The following is a 22,391-nucleotide window of genomic DNA, read 5'->3' on the forward strand; positions in this document are numbered from 1 at the left end:
AAAGGTAGGTCATTGGGTCTGTTTACGAAAGGACTGACCCCTGCCCTCACCGAAGCCTGTGCAGGAGAACTCCCTGTTCTAGGCCGGAAAGAGCCCTGAGCTCTGCCCTTACCACGTCTAGATCTACCCCTAGACTGGGAATCATAAGAAGGATCGTCCACCCCTTAGTAGGCCAATTTCTACTAAACCTTGGAGGCTGGACTTGCAAAAAATCTTTAACAGTCTGCATAGACTTAGCCTTGTCTTCCATTTTCTTTAAGACTGTCTCAACAGGAGGCCCAAACAACACGTCAGATTGTAAAGGAGCATCTAAAATCCTTGTTTTAACATGTTCAGACAAATTCTGATCCCTCAGCCAGGCGTGCCTGCGAAGAACAGTCCCAGTGGCAGCCACCCTAGACAAGGCCTGTACAGCATCAAAACCACATTGCAAAGAATGCTTACCCACCTGTTCAGAAACATGGACTAAATCTTGCAACTCTTTACAATCAATACCAACTGCCAGAGCATCAACCTTAGACTTCAATTGTGAAAGGAGATAGTTTTGGTATTTCAACATGTGAAACTGGCAATTCAGAGCCCTCATAGCAAGAGTGGAAGAAGTATAAACTTTCTTACCCCATCTATCCAAAGCCCTAGCCTCCTTATCTGTAGGAACCGGATTCTTAACAACAGAAGCCTTAACACCTTTAGGCCCCTGGCTAACCGTTTCTGGGTCTGCCCTAGGACTTTTAAAAAGATACTTGTGAACGTCAGGCACCCTGTAATACCTATCCGGCTTAACAGGAGCAGGAGGCAAAGAATCAGGATTAAGAGAAGCCTCTGTAAAAACATCTTCCACTACATCCAAAACAGGAGGTATAGCCAAAGGCCTATGCTGGGGTAAAAACAGAAATTCCCTAAGCCTTTTCCTGGAATCAGAGAAGTCCTGACCTTCCCACTTAAAATGCTCCCTCATGGAATGAAGAGTTTGTGAAAGAAAAATTCTCAGGAGTAGCAGAAGGAGTAGAATCATCCACATCAGAATCAGAATAAGGAGAGTACTCCTGCAAGTCTTCAGCCGAAGACTCTGAAACATCTGAAGCTTGCTCAAAACCCCCCAGCCCAGGCTCCACCCTAGGTCTCTTAGCAGGAGGGGGCATAGAACCCCTAATCAAAGTAATCAAATCTTCTGCCATTTTAAGCATATGCTTCTTGGGCATAGTACCTGAAGAGCTAGGGGTAACACCAACTGAAGCTAAACCTGGCCTGCCCCTGGGAGAAGCCTTAGTAACAGAAGGAGAGGGCCTAACCACCTTAGGAAGGGAGGGGAGTATAGTAACCTGAGAAGCCCCTCAGCCTGACTTGCCTCCTGAGAGGCCACATCTTGCAATAATAAAGTTTCACTCTGTGAACACAAAGAAATCTCCCGGAGCCAGCGGCTCCACCGACACCTCTAAAGCACCGGCGTCCGGCACAGACGGTTCTTCTAGCCTAGGCCTAACTGTCTTGTCCTTGCGCTTCTTGAGAAGCGGCGTCGGAGCATCCAACGGCATTTTATAATTGCACCGCTTCCCAAAGACTAACCTTGCACAATCCAACCTTCTCTTTATAGTGCGTTTATTAAATCTAGCACAAGAGCGACAGCCAACAACGTCGTGCTCAGGCCCTAAGCAAGGAATACACAAAGTATGATAATCTCTATGCGGTATCTGTTTCCCACAAGAAACAGAATTATTAACTTTTTCTGACATCCGGTAAATGACTGAGGCAAGAAAAAACAAAAATATTCCCCAACGGGGTACTTAGCCAACTTTGAACTCTGTCTGAAACTTCTAAATAGAAAAATCTCAGAACGCCAACCGGCACTTGCAAAGCTGCTTCTGCATCGGACCATGCAGCAAAAAAGACTGAGGATATGACGCCGGTCATGCGCATTTGTACCCTGACGTCCTGACGTCAGTTAAATGCGCCCTGACCGACGTCAGCCTTATACTTTGATATTCGGGCCGACCGTGGACAGCGGACTACCCAAGTGTTAGGACTGCAGCAATGTGAGATGAAGAACATCTAATCAGGTGACAGAAACCTTAATCTAAAAAAGGTTATAAGTAATTAAAGACAAAAATTTAAGTTTTTTAAGGTTACTTATCACCCAAGCTCGAGAGAACAGATCATGCCTTTTCGCTGGAAGCAGAAAAAGATATCAAAGGTAATGGGGTGGTGCATTCTAGGTAAGGGAGAAGCTCAAGAGTTCAAGGTTGCCACGAGGTTTTACAATGACAGAGTCAAATCCAAACCCATCAGTAGAAGACAGAATGAAAATTGACATCAGATTAACATGTTTACATTACCAGGAGTTACCTGAAGAATAAGTCTGTCATTATGTAAAAATATAAAGCATTCCGCAAAAAAGCTGGCAGCAGAAAAAAAAGAAAGCAGCGTGTCTACCCCTTACAACTGCCAAAGCTCTGCACTACCTCAGATGAACGTAAAACCAAGTCAAGAGTATATGCAGGCTGAAAAACGACAGCTGGACTGTAACAGGTGCACCAGAGACATACCTTTCAACCTCAGAGTGAAAAAAAAATCTGGATACTTTTATAAAAAAAAAAAAAAATGCTTTTACAAAATTAGAAAGCTGACAGACTAACAGGAAGTGCATTAGCATGAACTGTCTGAAGGGTATGAAAATCAGAACTGAAAGTATCATTTTCCGACTTCCAACTTTGATCACTTGCAATGATTTGCTATAAAACCACAATTTTATGAGAAATGGAACGCAACATCTCTAGCACAAGTGACTACAGAGGGAGGAAAGAAAAAAAACATATGAATTAGGCAAGAACAAGCTAGATTTAGATTAAGATAAAGAAATCTTCTCACAGCTCGAGATTCAGATTTCTCTGTTTAACCCACAACAGTGGCAAATGAGATCTGTGGAGTTAGGGGAGGTGTAGTGCATTACAGGAAGAGGGGGGAGCTTGAGACTAGGATCCTGAGTTTTAAAAATGCAGCAGACAGGTCTCAGATCAGATACATCAGTGAGGAAGAATGAAAAGGACATCAGGTCCACATTTTCTTAACATCTCTCCGATTTCTACAGAGTTTGTTGAGGGGTAGAAAACTTGGTTCCCATGGCAGTCAGGGTCTTTCCTTCCTGTTCACTGCGAGTAAGGGTTTCTTTCACAGAAGGACCCAACAAAGAAATTCCATCAAAAGAAGCATTGATGAAAGACACCTTGAAAGGCTCCGCAAAGTTGCAATGCCACATCCAGCATGTCTCCCTATGGCAATGCCTAAACTGGCTGCCCATGAGGCACCTTCTGCTGCATGATAGACTTTAGTACTTGAAAATTGACAAGAGAATGGCCAGCTGAGATGATGAGCTTTTTAAATCCTCTGCAGACTTGGACTCAGAGAGCTCTTTTGTCAGCCTCAAAGTGTGCCAGGTGGGTCAGAGACCTCAGGTCAAAGGTCGCTGAAGCAAATATACTTTCCAAATGTGTCCAGTGCCCTAGACTCTGTTTGGGGGGTGGGTTGGACAGAGAAACTTTGCTCAGCTAGCTCCTTTTTGGTGGCTGCCTCCCAACCATTGCATCTACTGAGACTCCTATGCTTCAGTGGGGTTTATCTTCTGGAGGGACTAAGAACTTGTTCAGGCGACTCAGCTCCTTCCATGCCCATTGATAGACCAGATCAATAAGCTCATCTGCAGGGGGAGGGGTCACCGAAAACGTAGATATGCCAAAACCAAAAGCCTCTAAAAATATTGACTCCTTTGGAGGAGAATCGAAACACCAACTATCTTTTGTCTAAGGATCTCCAATAAGTCTCCAAAGGAGACACCATCAGGTGATCTGAGGAACTCTCCTCCTTCCTCAAAATCATTATCTTCAGTAAGAGAGTCCAACTGGGAATGTGCCTCCTCTTGCATATCCTCTTCCGATGGGCCTCTTCAGGGGGGTGTTTGGGTGAAGTATCAGAAGTAAAGGGGAGCTCCTCTACAGCAACTGACTGGAAGCTAGGTGAAACTGGCTGTCCCTGTGGAATAGGCCTAATAGACTGAGAGCTCAGAAACAAACAGGAGATAGGGGGTGGGATCCAATGGGTAACTGACCAAATCTCTAAAGAAGACCCGGAGAAGTTGTGGCCACCTGCACCGGAGCCCAGTGTTCCAGTACGGGTAGATCACAACTCTGACCTGATCCATGCCTGGAAGAGAGAACCAGACCCAAGCTGTCCAGCGCCAAGTCTTCAAGGAGCAGGGATGGATCTAACAACATCGAAGTAGATCCCGGCCCCACGGATCCAGCACAGATCCTTTGGCTATGGGACCCACTCTGATCCAATCTGAAGGCATAGGAATAGAACTGGTTAGGGAAGCTGTCAAAGTAGTAATTCTGCTTGGACAGGAATCCAGAACTCTCACAGCTGACAGATCCTGGGGGCTCCAAAACCAAGTATTGGATTGAAGGAGACAACACTGAGCAATGGCTGGAAAACTCACAAATCCAATAGGGGACAGAACTAAAACAACCCCCATTTAGATCTGAGCTCTGAGGAACTTCCATATCATCCTATAGATGGCCGCTTCGGATAGACTTCTGGAGGACCTGAGGGATAAGGTGGTCGACTGAGGTAGAGCACTTTTTTGGGAGTTTGCATGAATGGAGAATGGAGCCTAGGGGAAACAGGATCAATGAGGAATGCAGGAGAAAGAATCCTGAGAGTGTATGAAGTACTAGGCTTCAAATCCAAAGGCTTAGGATCCATAACTTAAATGATCAGACTAGCAGACATCACGATCGGATACAAAGGTTTCAGATTTGAGGGCTTAAGATCCCCTGTATGATGTTTCAGATCCAACAATTTACCGATGGACCTTTTGATGACTTACTGGGGGTTTGAGACCCCTGAAGATGGATGAATCAAACCCTTGAGGACTAAATTGCTTCTCCTGTCAGCTAAGACACGATAATTAAAGGCTGTGCAAACTGAGCAACTCAAGTGACTTGGCCCCAAGCAGTAAACGCACTCCTTGTGGGCATCAGAGTTAGTGATTTTATGCCCACAAGTGCATTTTTTAAAACCCATTAGCTTATCAGCCATGACAGCACAACAGGAAATGTAGTGAAATAATAAAAATAGGTTTTATTATTTTAAATTTATTTATTTTTTTTAATAAAGACAGAATGCCAGCAATGGTATAAAAAATTACCCTATTGAAAAGAGAGGCACAGACAATACCAACAATGCTACTTGGAAGAATTTACTATTTAATTAGTAAGAAAAAAAGGAACGACTAGGGAGGAGTTATAACAAGAGAAAGAAGTTAAGACAGAAAAAATATAAACTTCTTTCTTTAGAAAGACCAAAAAAACTGCAGATGCTAGGAGAGAAGGATCCTACACCTGTGCATGATGGCGCCAAATGAGATCTGAGGTACTGGAGGTTGGACTAGGGCATCAAGGGTAGAGCTATTACATCACATACATGCAGGTAGACAGACTAATACCGCACATAATTAGAAACACATTTAAACACTTTTCACAGTGACCACTTACTTGCATGAGACTTTAGTACTTGGTTAAGACACTGCATTGATCCTTGCACAGAGAGACATTTACATATTGCACTGTGAACATTAGAGTACTGCACTATGGTTAATTTACGAATTCTTAACTTGTATTTCACTGAAAGAAGAGATTTTGTTGCATTGCTACTGCTCTACATGGCTTGTAAGTTAATATTCATGGTGAATATTGCACTAAGTATTAGATGAGACGGGTAACCAGGTTAATGCACAATGTAACAGCTACTACAGTTTCTGCTGACCCAGATGGCCATCATGGAACATAGTTGTTACTAGAGTTCAGCAGCCTGAGGACATTAGAGAAAAAGCTGTTCCTGAATCTCGTAGTTCTGCAACGCATGCTTTGGAAGCACTTTCTGGATGACAGATGCAGGAACAGTCTGTAAGCAGAGTGAGTGCAGTCTAATTATTCGTCTGTCCCTGCAGAGACATCTGGATAACTACAAGTCATAAACAGATGGTAAGGTGGTCTTTATGATACTCTCAGCTGTCTTCACCACTATATAGAAGGATTTGCGTTAAGAGGTAGAGCAGCTTCCATACCATACTATGAGGTTGTTCATCAGGATACTTTCTATAGTACCTCTGTAGAAGCTAGTGAGAATGGTCGATGGAAGATTTGCTCTCCTCTGCCTTCTCAAAAAGTGCAATCAGTGGTGTGCTTCGTGACTATGGCATTTGTACTGGTGTTCCACGACAAGTCGTTATCAATGTGCACTCCCAGAAACTTTGTGCTTCTCACGCTTTCCACTGCTTCCCCATTGATGGTAAAGGGAGAACGTTTCATGCGATTTTTCCTGTAGTCCACAATTATCTCGTCTTTATGTTTCGTGCCAAGTTATTTCCATACCAGGTCATCAATTGTTCCACCTCATCTCTATACCCTGTTTCATCATGTCATCAGCAAACTTGGTGATGTGGTTTGTACTGCACCTGGCTGTACAACTGTGAACAGCAAGATACTTACATCTGGGACTCCAATGCTAAGAGTGACGATATCCAAGGAGTTATTTCCTGCACACACTGTCTGAGAAAATCAAGAATCCAGTTAAAAAGTGGAGTGCTGATGTCTAGTTGGAGTAGCTTCATTACCAGATGAAGAGGGACGACTGTTAAATTCAGAGCTGAAGTTAATGAATAGTACCCTCGCGTAGGTGTTTTTATTCTCGAGGTGTTCCAAGGATAGATGGAGTGCTAGAGAGATGGCATCTGCCATAGAGCGGTTTGCTTGGTAAGCAAACTGCAAGTGGTCAAGATCAGCAGGCAGCCCAGATGTAATGGTGTCTCTGACCAGCTTTTCAAAGCACTTCATCACTGTGGAGGGGTGAGGGCTAAAGGGAGGTAGTCATACAGGCAAGATGGTGGAGGCTTCTTTGGTAATGGGAATGACCGTCATTACCAGAATCCATTGAAACCTTCCCCAGGATTTGTAGCATTAAGAATCAAGTCTGAATTTTCCTGGTGTTCCACAGGATTCAAAACTTGTAATACATAGCCTACCTTGGCTAAGAGTTTACCCTTTATTGTTTATCTTTAAACACAATGTCTTTAGATGAAAAATGTCTAACCTTTTGTTTCTTTAAATCTAGGGACATCTCTAGGAGACCAAGTGAAGGATGACACCAACCCATAGGCACTCTGGGAAGAACTTCCCAGGGAAACATCCATAACCAAGAAGATGGTTCTCTTATGCCCTTTACTGATACTGGAACATCGGCAGAGGGCATGGCTAACCCCCGTCCATGGTGGAAGATCAGACTTCATCAGGCAGGTCCCTGAGGAAACTAGTGAGTGGTCTGAGACGCAAGCACTGGCCACTGCAAAGTTATTCATTAATGGCTGAGGTACAGACTGAGCCTGTTGTGCAGGTAGGGCTCTTTAATTTGTTTCTTTTTAGGTACACCAGGAGGAGGAACTGGAGAACCAGAAAGGGTATCCATGTTCCTGCCACGGGAGAATCCTGTTTGTCGGTAAACAAATGCTAGAATTAGTCAGTTGGAAGGAAATTGTTGCTCATGCTCAAAAGCAGTCATAAATTTTCCCAACACAACCCCCACCCCCAAATATCAGAAAGGTAAATGCACAAGAAAAACTTCAGTCCTCTACAATTCAGAAGTCCCCTTTCACAGAAAGTCTAAGGAAATTAAGCGAACATGAAGGCAATTTGTAAAGAAGTGGACATGCGCATCAAAATACACTTAAAATTCCTTTTGAAGATGCATTTCCTTCAATTCACTTAAAAAGTACAAAATCAACACTTTTTTTCACAAAAACGTTCTTCAGACGTAGTTAAATGATGCCAGCTACTAAATCTAGCTCATTTGATAAGACACTTCCACTAGAATGTCACAGTAAATTGCTGGTATTCTTAAAGAAAAATGGTCCCAATTCCTGTCAAAAAACAGAAAAATATAATTTCTCGGTAGAAAAGTTCCCCAAAGGGGACTTAGCCAGAAGTGGAAGATCAGAGTGGACCATCGATCCTGTGAAGATCACAGGTACCATTTAGACTACAGCTAGGACGGGAACTAATGGACCTTAGTGACATCCTCGATTCTAGCACCATAAGGCAGCTATTATTTTATCTTTTGTCAATTTAGTGAGTGACGCATCTGTTTCACAGTGGAGTCATCAGGACCAAGGCATTTCTGGGATGTGCTACAGGCCTACAGTACCTAAAGAGCTGTTCCCACCCTCATAACAGTAGATGGGGCATTACTGTTGTTAGCTAAATGGATGAGGTAAGCTAGTGGAACGTCTCAGCAACCTGGAAGCTTAGGCAAGAACGTCTTTACTTTCTACCTGTGCAGGAGTCTTGCTGTAGTGCTGCTTACTGACTGTGGGAGGGATGGCAACACTAGTCTCCCATTTGAGTGCATTTCTGAAAGATATATTAGGTACTGTGTTACAATTTGTCAGTAAACATCACAATTTACTACACTACCTTAAAAAATCAGGTAGTTAAAGACTGGTGAATGACGACCCTAAAGTAGACTGGGACTCCAATGTGACAAGTAGCGCTTTTTTTAAATTAGTTAACTAGCAGAATGCACAAACAGCATACATCAAAATTAAGAGCAAAATAGGGATGATTTTGTGAGGGCAGCTACCTGGAAAACCACTGGGTTAAAGAACAAAACAGTAAGACAGTGAGAAAATTCTTAAACATATTCCTGCCTCACCAAAAGACATCTTTCTTTTTTTTCCCTAACCAGAACATTTAATATACAAGGAAAAATGAACTTTGAACAATGCAAATAAATGCACAATTCAATCAAGCAAGAAAATGAGAAATGCAACCCAAGAGAAATTCCTTTTCCACACAGTAGTCTGAGGCAGCTCAAGTGAACTTTGAGGAAAAGCAATTTCTGTTGAAATGTCTCTGGTATTCACATTTGTGAGCAAGCTTTCTGCTTTCAAATATAAAATGTTTCAGCTAGGAGTTTTATTTTCTTCAAAACATCTCCAAATATGCTGCTACTGATCACCTGCTGCTTAGGTCCATTTGCTCGTTTCTAACTCCTGTTTTCTACAGCTGTACCAGCACAGATGTAAACTTGCTAAACTGTACAACATAGGAGCATTTTCAGGTAACACTGACAATGGCTGCATCCCCGAAGATAAAGGCGGACAATCCTACTCTGCTGGAGTCAAAATATATCACTGACTTCAGCAGGGCAGACATGTCTTATCTTCTGGGATGCATAACCATTAATGAACACCAGTAATTATTACATGACATCAACAGAAATGATCCCATCTCTAAGTAATCCTGCTTTCAAATACAAAACATTACTCATCATTTTGTTGGCAAGTACTTCTGAATGCAGCACACAGCCATACATGAAATGTAGCTCTCAAAAATGCAATCACCTTATTTTATTTTCATTCTTCTGGCCCTTTACAGATGCCCAATTCCTAAACTTGGCCTTTTCATTTCTCTAACCCTAACCTAAACCAATTTTAGTCCACAAACCACTGATCAGGGTTTAGTAAACATGTGAACCACAACTGCCCTCTACAAGAAAGTTATAATGCTTGACAACATAAAAACTGTAAAGACAAGAACGACAACTTACTGACATTGTTTCTCTTAAGTTAATGAACCTTTTGCTTTAGTCTGACTAAAACAGAATTTATACCATTAATGCTTCCATTACCTGAGAGTCACACAGCTGGTTGTGGAATCGCTGGATTAAATCATTCAGCTCCTCGTTCAGTTCTGAAGTGATACTTAAGCCAGAAATGCTTCCAGTAGTTTCAGTTACAGCTGAAGAACATAAATGGTTAAGATTACAAAAATTCAAATGTAAATGGAATGCAACAGTTTCATACCACATTATAATCAAGTGCCATATGAAATGGCTGCCAAATGACGCATTCCAGACACAAATAACTGATTCATAGATTTATGTAATACAATGCAATAAACATGATCCTTAAACCCCACTTCAACTGAAGAAACGAGTTAATGTGACAAAGAAACTGTTGACAGCAGGAGCAAAGGAAGATGTAAAAAATATGTCCTGTGCGTCACCAGGGCACCAAGAATATTGGTTATGGATTCACTGTATCAAAACAGTATCATGTGATCTACTGAGGCCTACTGCAATGGAGTTCTTTATCCAGTTATGCAACTTGGAATTTCCAAATTTTCTCATTCACACAATTCAGGAACATATGTGCCTCCTGCACTTGCATGTTAAGGAGCATTCACTTGTTCAGCCACAAATCCTTATCCACCAAGTGCAACCCACAAAACAGGAAACTAAAATAAAAAACTCGCAAAATAAATGTACTAGGTAAAACTCGCAGGAAAATCCATCTGCAGCTGCATATTGGGGAGGCAATCAGGACTCATGGGAAATGGCAGTGAATAAGCAATCAAAGATGGACTTCATGCAGTTCAACTAGTATGATCACTGTGTTTGTAACTGGAGGCCCTTTGCAATAAGTTAGTTAGGAAAAATGACAGCCAGCCTAAAGGCAATGGCTTAAAAGCACAGCCCTTGAGCACCAAGATGCCAGAGATGACCAACTTAATTGAGTCACCTTGTTTGATCAGGCTTGAGGTAAGCTCGTTTTAGATGAAAATTGAGACCTCTCCAACCTTTAGTCCCTGCCTGTTCAGTAGCTGACAATTTTGTGGAATACAATGTAGCTCTATACTGCTACGTTGCATTCCGCGGCTTTAAACCATGTCTCAATAACTGCAAGGATGTTTGCATTACAGAGGGTGAGAAGAGCTTGGAGGGAATAGAGCTTCCTATTAAGAATCCGGACATGAAGCAACAACACCTATAGATTCCCTTTGGGTGGTTTTGCTATGTCAGAAGGTTAGTCAGTTTGGTACTGCCTAAAAAAGGCACTATGGGAGAGGACAATGTTTTAACTGATATTTGAAAGCCTAGAGGTGACTATCCTTGGCAAAGCAATGTAGTCTGCCAACCATATCCTCCCATGGTGATAATGAAACAAAGTAAAAGTCCTCCTTGAATGCCAGTTATTAAAAATCAATCTGTTCATACTGTGGCATCATCACTGAAGGCAGAATGCTATGGTAGGCTCATACCATCCAGGGACACAGTCTGACAGCTCTACATCCCAGTTCAGAGAGGTACTTCGCAGATTAACACCCATGTGGACTATAACAGAGTCATAGTTAAAGTGAAGTGACCTGAGTACATGACCAACATGACAGATCCTAATCACTGATTGGCAGTTCACCACAACTCTCTTCTTGCTAGGCCTAGTGACTGACTGTGTCTCTTACAATAGGGGACGAATTTAGCATAATAGTCAAGGTCTTCACTTCACAGATGCAAGTTAAGGGTTTAATTCTGACCTCAGATTACTGGCTAAGCTTAAAAGGCCCTTCAGGACAGTTAGCCTAAGAATTCATCTCCTATGCAAGGGATACAAGGTTGTGTAGTGGTATGACTTATGGGCTTAGAAATTGAAAAGACACCATGGGCTGTGGCATTATCAATCGGGTTGTGTGTTGCTTTCGTGGAGTGTTCTTAAGGTTGCTGAGGAACTGTGTGTGGCACTACCTGGGAGGTTTCTGTGTTTAGGGGAGATGACATTTAAGAGCCTCAGCATATGTGGGGCTATGGGGTGGCCGCAGTGGTGCAGCGGTTAGCGCTGCCGCCTCACAGCAAGAGGTTCTCTGGTTCGATCCTTGGCTGGGGTGTCTTCTGTGCAGAGTCTGCATGGGTTTCCTACGGGTGCTCCAGTTTCCTCCCACATCCCAAAGACATGCTGTAGGTGGATTGGACACTCTAAATTGGCCCTAAGCGTGAGTGCGTGCATGTGTGTTCCTTCTGTGGAAGGCTGGGCTCCGGGCTGGCAACTCAACACCATAAAAACTCCACTGCCAATCATGAGCGGACAGGTGATTTACTGTGGCGACCCCTAACAGACGAAAGTCGAAAAAGAGACATATGTGGGGCTAGGAGTCTGGTCTGTACAATTCGATTTGGGTGACGTGTGCTACTTACAACCCGTTTAGTAGTTTAAGTGCTTGTAGGTGTGAGCCTTGCCTCAATGGATACTGTTAACCACATCTCTTGCATACAGTATTTGTATGTTTGAGGATTAGGTGGTTGTCAATGAACATGAGGCAATTGCTGCATTGTCTCAAGATGCCAATATCGACCATGCTAGCAGCAGAAACAGCAGGGAAGTCCATGAATGTCCATGGCTTTGGATCCTAGTTTTTTATTCTACTGGGGGATAGTAGGAAGGGTTCACAGCTGATTTGCTTGGTTGCTGTATGAGTAAAGATTACTTTCAAGCCTACTTAAACTGCCTAGGTCAAGCTCAAGGGGATTTGAACACAAATTAGCTGCTCAGTGTGCAGCAAGGCATTTAGGAGTTTACAGAGGGAATTGTATAGCAAAAATCTAATTTCTAGTTATCTACGTCTGTACATGACACCGCTAAAATCTGCTGTACAAAGCTAAACTTCATGCAAATGCGACATTTTACAGACACTCAAAACAACAAGTAAAAAAAAAATAAATCGCACTGGCCAATCTAAAGTAGAGCAATCAAAGGTTCCTTAACTGATCTACAGCACAGAAGTAGACTATGCTACCCTCAGCCGCCACAAAAAACAGAGTACTAACCCTTCCAGGCTCATTCACAAAGTAAACGAACTGCTGGAAAATAACCATTTTAAAGAATGAAACAACCTATGGTGACACTTTCCCAAGATGGTACAAATGCCATCTCCAGAATTTCCTGAGGTAGCACCGTATTTTTCTCTCTCTCACACACACACTGCTTACTCATACCATCATAAACTACAGTTCTGTACACTTGCCACAAATGTAGATGTTTGAGTGTATTCACTGTTGCAGTAATGAAATTTGGCTTATCCTGCCAGGGGTAGCCCTCAGTCGGCCTGAATACCAGAGGCTTAGTATTTCTGCGTCGGTTGCTGTCACTCCAGGACTGACGTCAGGTCGTCAGTGGTATAAAATCAGGCAGCCGATGCCATTACATCAGTTTTTATTGCCCTGTCAGGAGTCAATTTATGGTGGAAGAACACCACCAGTACAAAGTAAATACCAAAAAATCCCTGTAAGGAGAGAGGAAGAGAGAGACATACAGACAAAGGGGATGGAGGAACGGAAACCAGAACTGCAACAGTGAATAAACTTGAACATCTACATTTATGGTAAGTGTACACAAATGTACTATGTTCTTCATGTTTCACTGCTGCAGTCATCAAATTTGGGTTGATTCCCAAAGCTGAAGACAAAGGGTGGAGGAGGCAGTCAAGACAACTGGGGAATGGCTAGGATGCCCTGCAAGAATGTGGTGGCAAAGCCTGCCCTGGATTTAGAGAAGATAGGCAGGTGGTAATAATTGAAGCTATGAACAGATGTCCATGTTGCAGCCTCCAGGATGTCCCTGGTGGGACCCCTCTGAGAAACGCTGCAGAGGTGGAGGTTGCTCTGGTGGAATGTTTCCTGATCCCCTTTGGGGTGGTTTCCTGTGCTATCTGCAGCAGAAATGGATGCAGGGTGCTATCCATTTGGAGACTGTTTGGATATGGCCTGCACATCTAGAGTGCAGAAACCTTTCTCCCTTGTTTTGTGGGTTAGGGAAAAAGATGGGCAAATGTATGGATTGGCTGAGATCCACACAGGACACCACTTTAGGCATGAAAGATGGGTTAGTCCTGAGTGAGACTCTGTCAGCATGGAAAATGATGAAGGGCTCTACAGCCATGAGTGCTCATACCTCTTATACTTTTCTAGCTGAAGTGATGTCCAGAAGCAAGGCTGTTTTCCAAGAGAGAAATTTTAACTCTGTTGAAGCTGCAGGTTCAAAGGTGGGTAAGGTGAGCTTTTCCAACACAAAGTTAAGGTCCCAAGCTGGAGTAGGAGCTATTCTGGGTGGCCTTAAGTTGTTAGCCCCTCTTAGGAACTGTTTGATGAGAGGGTATGAGAAGAGAGGTGGCACTGTGCTGTAATGAGCAGAGATGGCAGAGGCATGAATTTTAACAGAAAAGAAGGATAGACCCCATGTAATAGCTCTGCCAGGTAATCCAGGATGAGAAGTAGGGAGGGCTGTGCCGTCTCAGCCTGGATCCAGGTGCAAAACCTTTTTCACTTCTCAGCATAGGATTTCCTAGAGCTAGGGTGCCTGGCCTTGCGTACAACACATCTAGGATTTGTTTCCTTAGGCTGGCAGCTTGAGGGATGGTCAGGGAGTAAGCCAGGTTGAGGTTCTGCAATTGGGGATGCATGAATTCTCCATTCCCCTGGGTCAAGAGTGTTGGGATATGAGGTAGGTGCTATGGTGGCAGGGGTGACAGGCTGTGCAGCAGTGGGTACAAGTGCTGGCATGGCCAGTCAGGGGCAATCAGAATTGCCCTCGGTTTTCTTCTCTTATTTTGAGCAGTCCCCTTGACATGAGTGGTAGCAGGGGAAATGCATAGACAGAGAGGTTTACTCACTGGATGGATAGAGCATAAACTTTCCAGGCCTCGCTGAGGTTCCCTGGTGCAGAATTTTCTGAGGTGATAATTGGAGAGGGAGGCAAAGAGGTCAACCTTCGGGGTGCCCCATTTCTGGGTTACAAGGATGAAGGTTCTGTGGTCTAGCAGGTTTCTGCTTAAGTTGTCTGCCACAGAATTTAGAGAGGCTGGCAGGAATTGTGCTAGCAGATGTAGTTGCATGGCTGAGGCTGTGCGCCAAAGGGTCATGGCGAGCCTGCAGAGAGGATAAGAGTGAGTCCCTTCCTGGTTGTTGATATACCACATCACTGTGGTGTTGTCCGTTTTGATCAGAAGAGGCCCCGGGGAAAGTAGGGGGTCTAAAGGCGGTCAGAGCGTGCTGAACAGCTAGCATCTCTTTTTGATGTGCAGATGTATTTGATTTGAGCTCTAATGGCCCTGAATGCATCTGCCATCCAAATGTGCACCCCAGGCACAGTCTGATGCGTCTGTAGTGAGGGTCTGGGTGGCGTGGGGTTATGAGAAGGGAAGCCCCTTGTTGTGGTTGCAAGCTGCTGCCCACCAAAGAATATCTTTCCTTAGACACGGTATCATTGGTATGAGAGTTTCCAGGTCTTGAGAGTGTTGACACCAAAGGCTTTTTAGGTACCATTGTAGTTTACTGATATGCAGTCTGACATATGGAATGAGTAGGATGCAGGAAGCTGTGAACCCTAGAGCTTGCAGGAGTTTCCTTGCAGTAAACTGGGTTCTGGTGGCTAGTTGAGAGAAGTAGCCTGTCAGGTAGGCTTGTTTTTCTGGAGTAAGGAATGCCATCTGGGATGCTGTGTCCAGGCTTGCTCGCAGGAATAAAATTTTTTGTGTGGAGACTAGTTTGGATTTCTTTTCGTTGATAATATACGCCAGGGAGGTCAGTAGGTCCTTTACAAAAGTGAGGTGTTGTAACAGCTTTTCCTGTCTGCCTGAATCAGGCAATCATCCAAGTATGGGTAAATGTAAATATTTGTCTGCAAAAAGCAATGGCGGGAGCCAGGCATTTTGTGAAAACTCTGTGAGCAGTGGATAAGCCAAAGGATAACGCAAAGAACTGAAAATGCATAGATCCTGCCCTGAAACGTGGCTATTTCCTGCATGGTTCCCTGATTGGGATGTGTAGGTAAGGCCTCTTTTAGGTCTAGGGTGGCTAACCAAGCATCCTTGGAAAGCATTGGTAGAAGCTGCTGGAGGGTGAGCATTTTGAATTTTGATATCACCAGAAAGGTATTTAGAATGGATAGATCAAGGATGGGGCACCATGTGCCCTCTTTCTGGGTACCAGGAAGAGTCTGGAGTAGAAACCTTGGCCTATATGTTCTGCAGGAACATGCTGTATTGCCCTCATGGAAAGCAGGGAAAGGACTTGCTTTTTGACTTCTGCCCACAGGTTTGGAGAAAGATATGGGAAACCTTTTGGGGTTGGCAGAGTGTGGAAATAACATTTGTATCCCTGGATACTATGTTGAGGACCCATCGGTCGATGGCAATAGTGGCCCAGTTGTTTGCGTGGAAGGAAAGTTTTCCTCCTAGGGTCACAAATAGGTGGGCAGAGGTAAGAGGTGGAGATGTAAACTCATCGTGAGTTCTTACCATAAGAGGGTGGCTTTGCACTCTGTTTTTGAAGAGGAGGAATTCCATTGCTTAGATCTCTGCATTCCCTGGGGCTGCTGTCTGGGGGGTCTGCTTCCCCTGGGTCTGGGCTGAGCTGGCCTGGAGGGGGCAGGAAAGGACCAGTGCTTGGAGGGGCAATGCCTACTGAAGCTCAGAGGATGGACCTGTAAAAAGTCTGTCTGCATAGATTTAGCTTTTCCTTCCATCTTTAAGACCTCTTCTGCATTGGTGCCAAATAAGTGGTCTTTGTTCAATGGTGCATCCAATAATTTGGATTTGACATGGTCTGGCAAGGTCTGTTCCTTAAGCCAAGCATGCCTTCTAAGGACAGAACCAGTGACTGCTGCCCTGCAAGATGCTTCAAGGGCATCAAAGCCACACTGCAAGGTGCGCTTATTTACTTGCATTGCAGAATGCTTTAGCTCTTATAATTATTTTCTGCACAAGCAGGAAAGGAAGATATTTTTTGTTTGACGAGTTCCAGGGTATGCTGCTGATATTTCAGCATGTGGAACTGACGATGTAATGCTTTAACAGCAAGAGTAGCAGAGGTGTACATTTTTTTTACCTCATCTGTCTAAAGCTCGGGAATCCCTATCTGAGGGGGTGGGATTCTTAGCTGAGGTTGCTTTAATTCCTTTAGGTCCTTGAGAGATTACCTTTGGGTCAGCAGTAGGATTTTTGAAAAGAAACTTGTGGGTCAGGGACTCTATACCAGTCAGGTTTCCTGGGAGCAGGAGGAAGGGTGCCAGGAGTCAAACAGTATTCCATAAAATCATCATCCACAACCATCAAGGATAGGAGGAATGACCAAAGGTCTGTGCTGTGGTAATTGCAAGAATTCTCAGAGTCCCTTTTTTAACTGAGAATAGTCTTGACATTGCCATTGGAAATGCTCCCATAAAGTAAGAAGGGTTCCCCCCCAAATGAAAAATCCACGGGTGGAGAGGCAGAAGGAATGGATTCTTCTGCATCAGAATCCTCATAGAGGGGTTGCATATCTTCATATTCAGATGCATCAAAGTCAGACTCTTGTTCAGATAAAACCACTGGGGACAAGTGTCTCTTTTGGAAGGGGTAGCCTGGCTTCCACTAATAAGCATAATAAGGTCTTCCACCATTTTAAGCATTTGAGATTGAGCCAAGGAAGCAGGTGCCTGAGCTTGGGTCGCCGTTTTCTTTGCATGTGGTTGGTACCCTGGGCCATAGAAACTCAGTAGTTTTAGAAAGAACTGAAGACGTGAAAATAGTTGTCGGTCTGTGTCTAGTATCGGTAGTGCAAAGTACTTCCTTGGAAGCCGGTGCCTGCTCAGTGGTTCTGGACCCATCCAAGGTAGAGACATCCACAGGATCCTTAGTCGAAGAGTGTCGCAGCATACCGGACTCGAAAGGGTCTCTGTAGCGGCCTGCAAATCCACAGAAACAGGCATTGGGGCCTGCGAAAGCGCCTGAGGACTGGAGAACTGACTACTAGCTTAGCAGAAGCGTCTGCAGTTTTGGACTTGTGCAGTCTGTCTTCATCCTTACATTTTTCCAGAAAAATCAGAAGTCAGTTGGCTTACCGAAGCCATATCGGAATTAGAGAACTGAGAGCAAAAATACCTAGCTACAATAAGGGTCCAACAACGTTTTGTTCTGATGTTGAACAAAAGCAACAGCGGGGTACATCGTGGTCTGGGCCTAAACAGGTGAGGCGGTAAGAATGGAAGTCTCGGTTTGGTATTTGCTTTCCACAGTTGAGAAAATTGTTAACTTTTTCTGGCAGCTGTTACAGCAAGAAAAAGGATCCCCAATGGGGTACTTAGCTTTAGAAGAGTTCAACCAATTCGGAAGTGAAAACTCGGGTAATCAGCCGACCAGCTCATGTGCGAACTGCTTCGGGCACCTCGGCAAGAAAGACTGATGTAATGGCGTCGGCTGCCTGATTTTATACCACTGACGACCTAACGTCAGTCCTGGAACGACTGCAACCGACGCAGAAATACTAAGCCTCTGGTATTCGCACCGACTGAGGGCAACCTCTGGCAGGTAAACCCAAATGTGATGAGTGAAACACAAAAAACATCAGCAGCTGACATGTAGCACTGGGAAAACCGTCCAACTTTTCACGAACTGCTAAACTTTTCCTTCAGTTTGCCACTCCTGCAAACTTGAAATAAAGACAAAAGTCCTCCTCTTTACACTCTGACATGCACACAACAGCCCATCTTCAGCAGTTTGGAATACTATCAGCTTAGCTTACTTCTCTGACAAGTCACTAGATGGCAGTAATGAAACCTCGCATATAAATAAACTCAATTACTTTAAAGTTCTGATTTGTTCTACTGTCAACTCTACGTCTGTGTACCCACCCTTACACAGTTCCAACTTGCCCTCAATCCCCAATTTCTTAAATTTCTCTCCACCCCCCTCAAAAAACAAAAATTACCAAACACTGCCACTAACATCCTCATGAGGGCCCTCTTCCAACTTTAAACTCCTTGAAATATTTAACACAAAATTCAACCACAACCCCCAAGCCTCCCCTACCATTTTCAAAAATTATGCCAAAAGTAAAAAAAAAAAAGTCCCATCAATCCCAGGACTTGCAAAATCATGGTTTCTTGCACAGAATGACTTCTGTCTGGACAAAGTCTGGCAAACTGGATCCATTCTGCCAAGAGGCTCCCTAAGGACTTTGTGGTGCCTACAGGACCATCCAACAAACAGAACTGAGTTGATTATACAGCTGACCATTCATAATTCACAGAAATAACCAAAGATATGTATAGCTTTAGCAAGTAGCCTCTGGCTTAGATAACATTATGTAGCAGAATGGAGCCAATCGTCTAAGAAGGGGAACACACTGATCCCAGAGCCTCATACATTGGCTGTTTCAACTGCCATGCAATTTGTGAACATTCTGAAAGAGGGTCTTTATTATATGGAGGTTCAGTCCACTGAGCTCTAAAAACAGGCCTGAAGACCTTATTGTTCTTTGGAACAAAAAAATGTTGACCCACTTGTCTGGTGTGACATCTCGGATTACTCTCTTCTCAGAGAGAGAGAATTTATCTTTTGGATGTCTTTTCTTTATTGCGTGATGTCTGGCAACCGCTGATGGGAAAAGGGAATCAAGCAGCCTTTGCATACTATCTTTTTTGTTCATGAATCCAGCAAGATTGCCATCCACAGAGGCAGGCGGAAGAACAAACATGCCCTTGCTGCCTTCAGAATGCTGAAATCAGGCAACTTCTTCAGTGACACTGGTATTGCCTGTCCAAGAAGGGGACCTGTACATCTCTGATTTTCAGACCACCTCGACCTCTGCTTCAACTTTGACCACCTCTCTCTCAACAACCCCCTCCATGAAAGAGTCAAAGGGGTTGATGCTGGAGTTTTCTAAAGCACAAAAATTACAACCACATGCGATTCCGGCTGTAGGACTTTTAAGGGTTCTCAAACTTGACAGATTACAGGAAAATTACAGTTGTGTACACTTACAATAAATGCAGATGTTAGAGTGAATTCACTGTTGCAGTCAACACATTTGGGTTATCTGCCTGCAGGTAGCCCTCAGCCAGCCTGAATACCAATGTCTTTGGATTTCTGCGCCGGATGCTGTCGCTTCTTCCATGAAGTCAGGTTGTCAGGGGTATAAAACATGCAGCCGACGTTTCTTGCCCCAGATGTCAGGTGCCCCCACAAAAAGAAGCAATTATATGGTACAACCCCAACAAAAAGCAAATAGACAAGAAAAAATATATACCAAACAAGAAGGAAAGGTACAGCCAAGAGAAGTCAGGGAGCTGGAGGGAGGGTAACCAGGACTGCAACAGTGAATACACTCCAACATCTACATTTATGGTAAGTGTACACAACAGTACAATGTTCTTAGGGTTTCACTGTTGCAGTCATCACTCACATTTGGGTTTACTCCCAAAGCTAAGGAAGGGAGCAGGTAGTTAAAGAGCATTAGGGCCAGCTATTAAGCCCAGCAAGACTACTGTGGCAAATCCAGCTCTGGATTTAGAAAAGATAGGCAGGTGGTAATGGTTGGTGAAGGTATGTACAGAGCTCCACATAGCAGTTTCCAGGATGTCCCTAGTAGGGACTCCTCTGAGAAATGCCGTAGAGGTAGATGCAGCCCTGGAGGAATGTGATCTTATCCCCCTGTGGGGTAGGTTTGCCATGGTGCTTGGAGCAGAAATGAATGCAATGGGCTATCCATTTGGAAATGGTTTGCTTTGAAATGGCCTTCACCTCTGCCTCTGCAGCAAACCTAACTAGCAGCTGCTCAGATTTCCTGAGAGGCTTTGTCCTCTCCAAATAGAATCTAAGTTGTTTGTGCACATCCAGAGAGTGCAATATTCGTTCCCCTTTGTTTTGTGGATTAGGGAAAAAAGTAGGCAAATGAATGGACTGAATTAGGGCCACACTAGACACCGCTTTGGGCATAAAGGAAGGATTAGTCCTGAGGGAAACCCTGTCCGCATGGAAGAAAATGAAAGTTTTTCTCCCTGCCATGAGGGCTTGTAATTCAGACACTCTTCTTGCTGAAGTGATGGCTAGAAGGAAGGCTGTTTTCCAAGAAAGGAATTTCAACTCTGCTGGTGCAGCTGGCTCAAAGGGGGGGAAAAGTGAGCTAGTGAGCTTTTCCAATACAAAGTTATAGTCCCAGGCTGGAGTGGGAGCTCTTCTGGGGGGTCTTAAATGCTTGGCCCCTCTAAGGAATTGTTTTAGCAAGAGAAGAGGGGTGGCTCAGTATAATGTGCTGAAATGGCAGAGGCATGAATCTTAACTGACGAGAAGGATAGGCCCTTGTGGAGCATTTCTGTTAAGCACTCTAGAATATGAGGTAAGCTGAGCACAGTTGGGCCCATCCCCTTAGCCTGGCTCAGGGAACAGTATCTTTTCCACTTTTCAGCATAGGCTTTTATGGTACTAGGCCTCCTTGCCTCCAGAATGACATGCAGCACCTGCTTACTGAGGGATGCTAGAGGAGAGTTCAAGGAATTAGCCAGGCTGCAAGGTTCAGGGTTTGAAGCTGAGGGAGCAGAATCTGGCCTGCCTGCTGGGACAGCAGGAAAGGGGTCAGGCAGGTGCCATGGTTGTAGCAGTGACATACTGCGCAAGAGGGGTTACCAGTGCTAGCGTGGCCAGTCTGGTGCAATCAGTATTGTCCTTGGCTTGTCCTGTTTGATCTTTAGTAGAACCTTTGAGAAGAGAGGCAGAGGGGGAAAGGCATAAACCGAGAGGCTTTCCCAGGTAAAGGACAGGGCAACCACTTTGCAAGCTTGACTATGGGGAGTTCTTGTGCAGAATTTGGTCAAGTGGTAATTCTGAGGGGAGGCAAACAGGTCTATCTCTGCAGTCCCCCCCATTTGTTCAAGAGGATGAATATTTTGGGCTCTAGTTTCCATTTGTGTGGGTCCATGACATTTCTGCTCACGTCATCTGCCAGTAAATTTAGTTTGCATGGCAGGAATTGTGCTTGTAAGTGTACTTGGTAGATCAAGGCTGTGTTCCACAGAGCCATGGCTAGTCTGCAGAGGGGATACGTGTGGGCTCCCCACTGCTTGTTTATGTACCACATATAACTGTGGTGTTCTGTCTTTACCAATACTTGTCCTGGAAAAGTATGGTCTTTGAAAACTGTCAGAGCATTCCGTACAGCTAACATTTCTTTTTGATTGATATGTAGGTGCATCTGTCTTGGGTTCCATTTGACCTGAATGCACTGCCCTGCCATGTGAGGCCAACATACATAGTCTGATGCATCTTAGGGTTTGGGCAGCAGGGGGTAGAGTGAAAGGGAGTCCCTTGTTGTGGTAGCAGGCATCTGCCCACCAAAGGAACTCTGTCCTTGGACAAGGAATGATAGGAGTCATTGTTTCCAGGTCTTGAGAATGTTGACACCATAGACTTTTAAGATACCGGTGGAGTTTCCTCATATGCAGTCTTGCACAAGGATTTAGCAGAATGCAAGAGGCCATGAACCACATAGCATGCAGTATTTTACTTACAGATAGCTGGATTTTTGTAGACAATATTTTGAAGTAGGTTGTCAAATAAACTTGTTTCTCTGGAGAGAGGAATGCCATCTGGGAAGTTGTGTTCAAGCTTGCTCCCAGGGATACAATCTGCTGACAGGGTACTAGGTGAGATATCTTTTTGTTGATGGTGTACCCCAGTGAGGTTAAATGTTTCTTTAAAAAG

General features: G+C 44.1%; 1 protein-coding gene across 1 annotated transcript in view; it reads right to left on the reverse strand.

Annotated features, from left to right (window-relative positions):
- Positions 1 to 22,391, reverse strand: part of PCM1 (pericentriolar material 1) — a gene marked incomplete at its 5' end in the record, with an annotated part of 3,258,627 nt that overhangs the window by 3,055,088 nt on the left and 181,148 nt on the right. Inside the window, one exon of the mRNA XM_044063494.1 lies at positions 9,736 to 9,845. Within this exon, the coding sequence (XP_043919429.1) occupies positions 9,736 to 9,845 (110 nt within the window). The remainder of the gene's footprint in view (positions 1 to 9,735; positions 9,846 to 22,391) is intronic.

Source organism: Protopterus annectens, chromosome 2.part1 (assembly GCF_019279795.1).
Source record: "Protopterus annectens isolate FY-2018-M chromosome 2.part1, PAN1.0, whole genome shotgun sequence".
In the NCBI taxonomy this organism is placed as follows: domain Eukaryota; kingdom Metazoa; phylum Chordata; order Ceratodontiformes; family Protopteridae; genus Protopterus; species Protopterus annectens.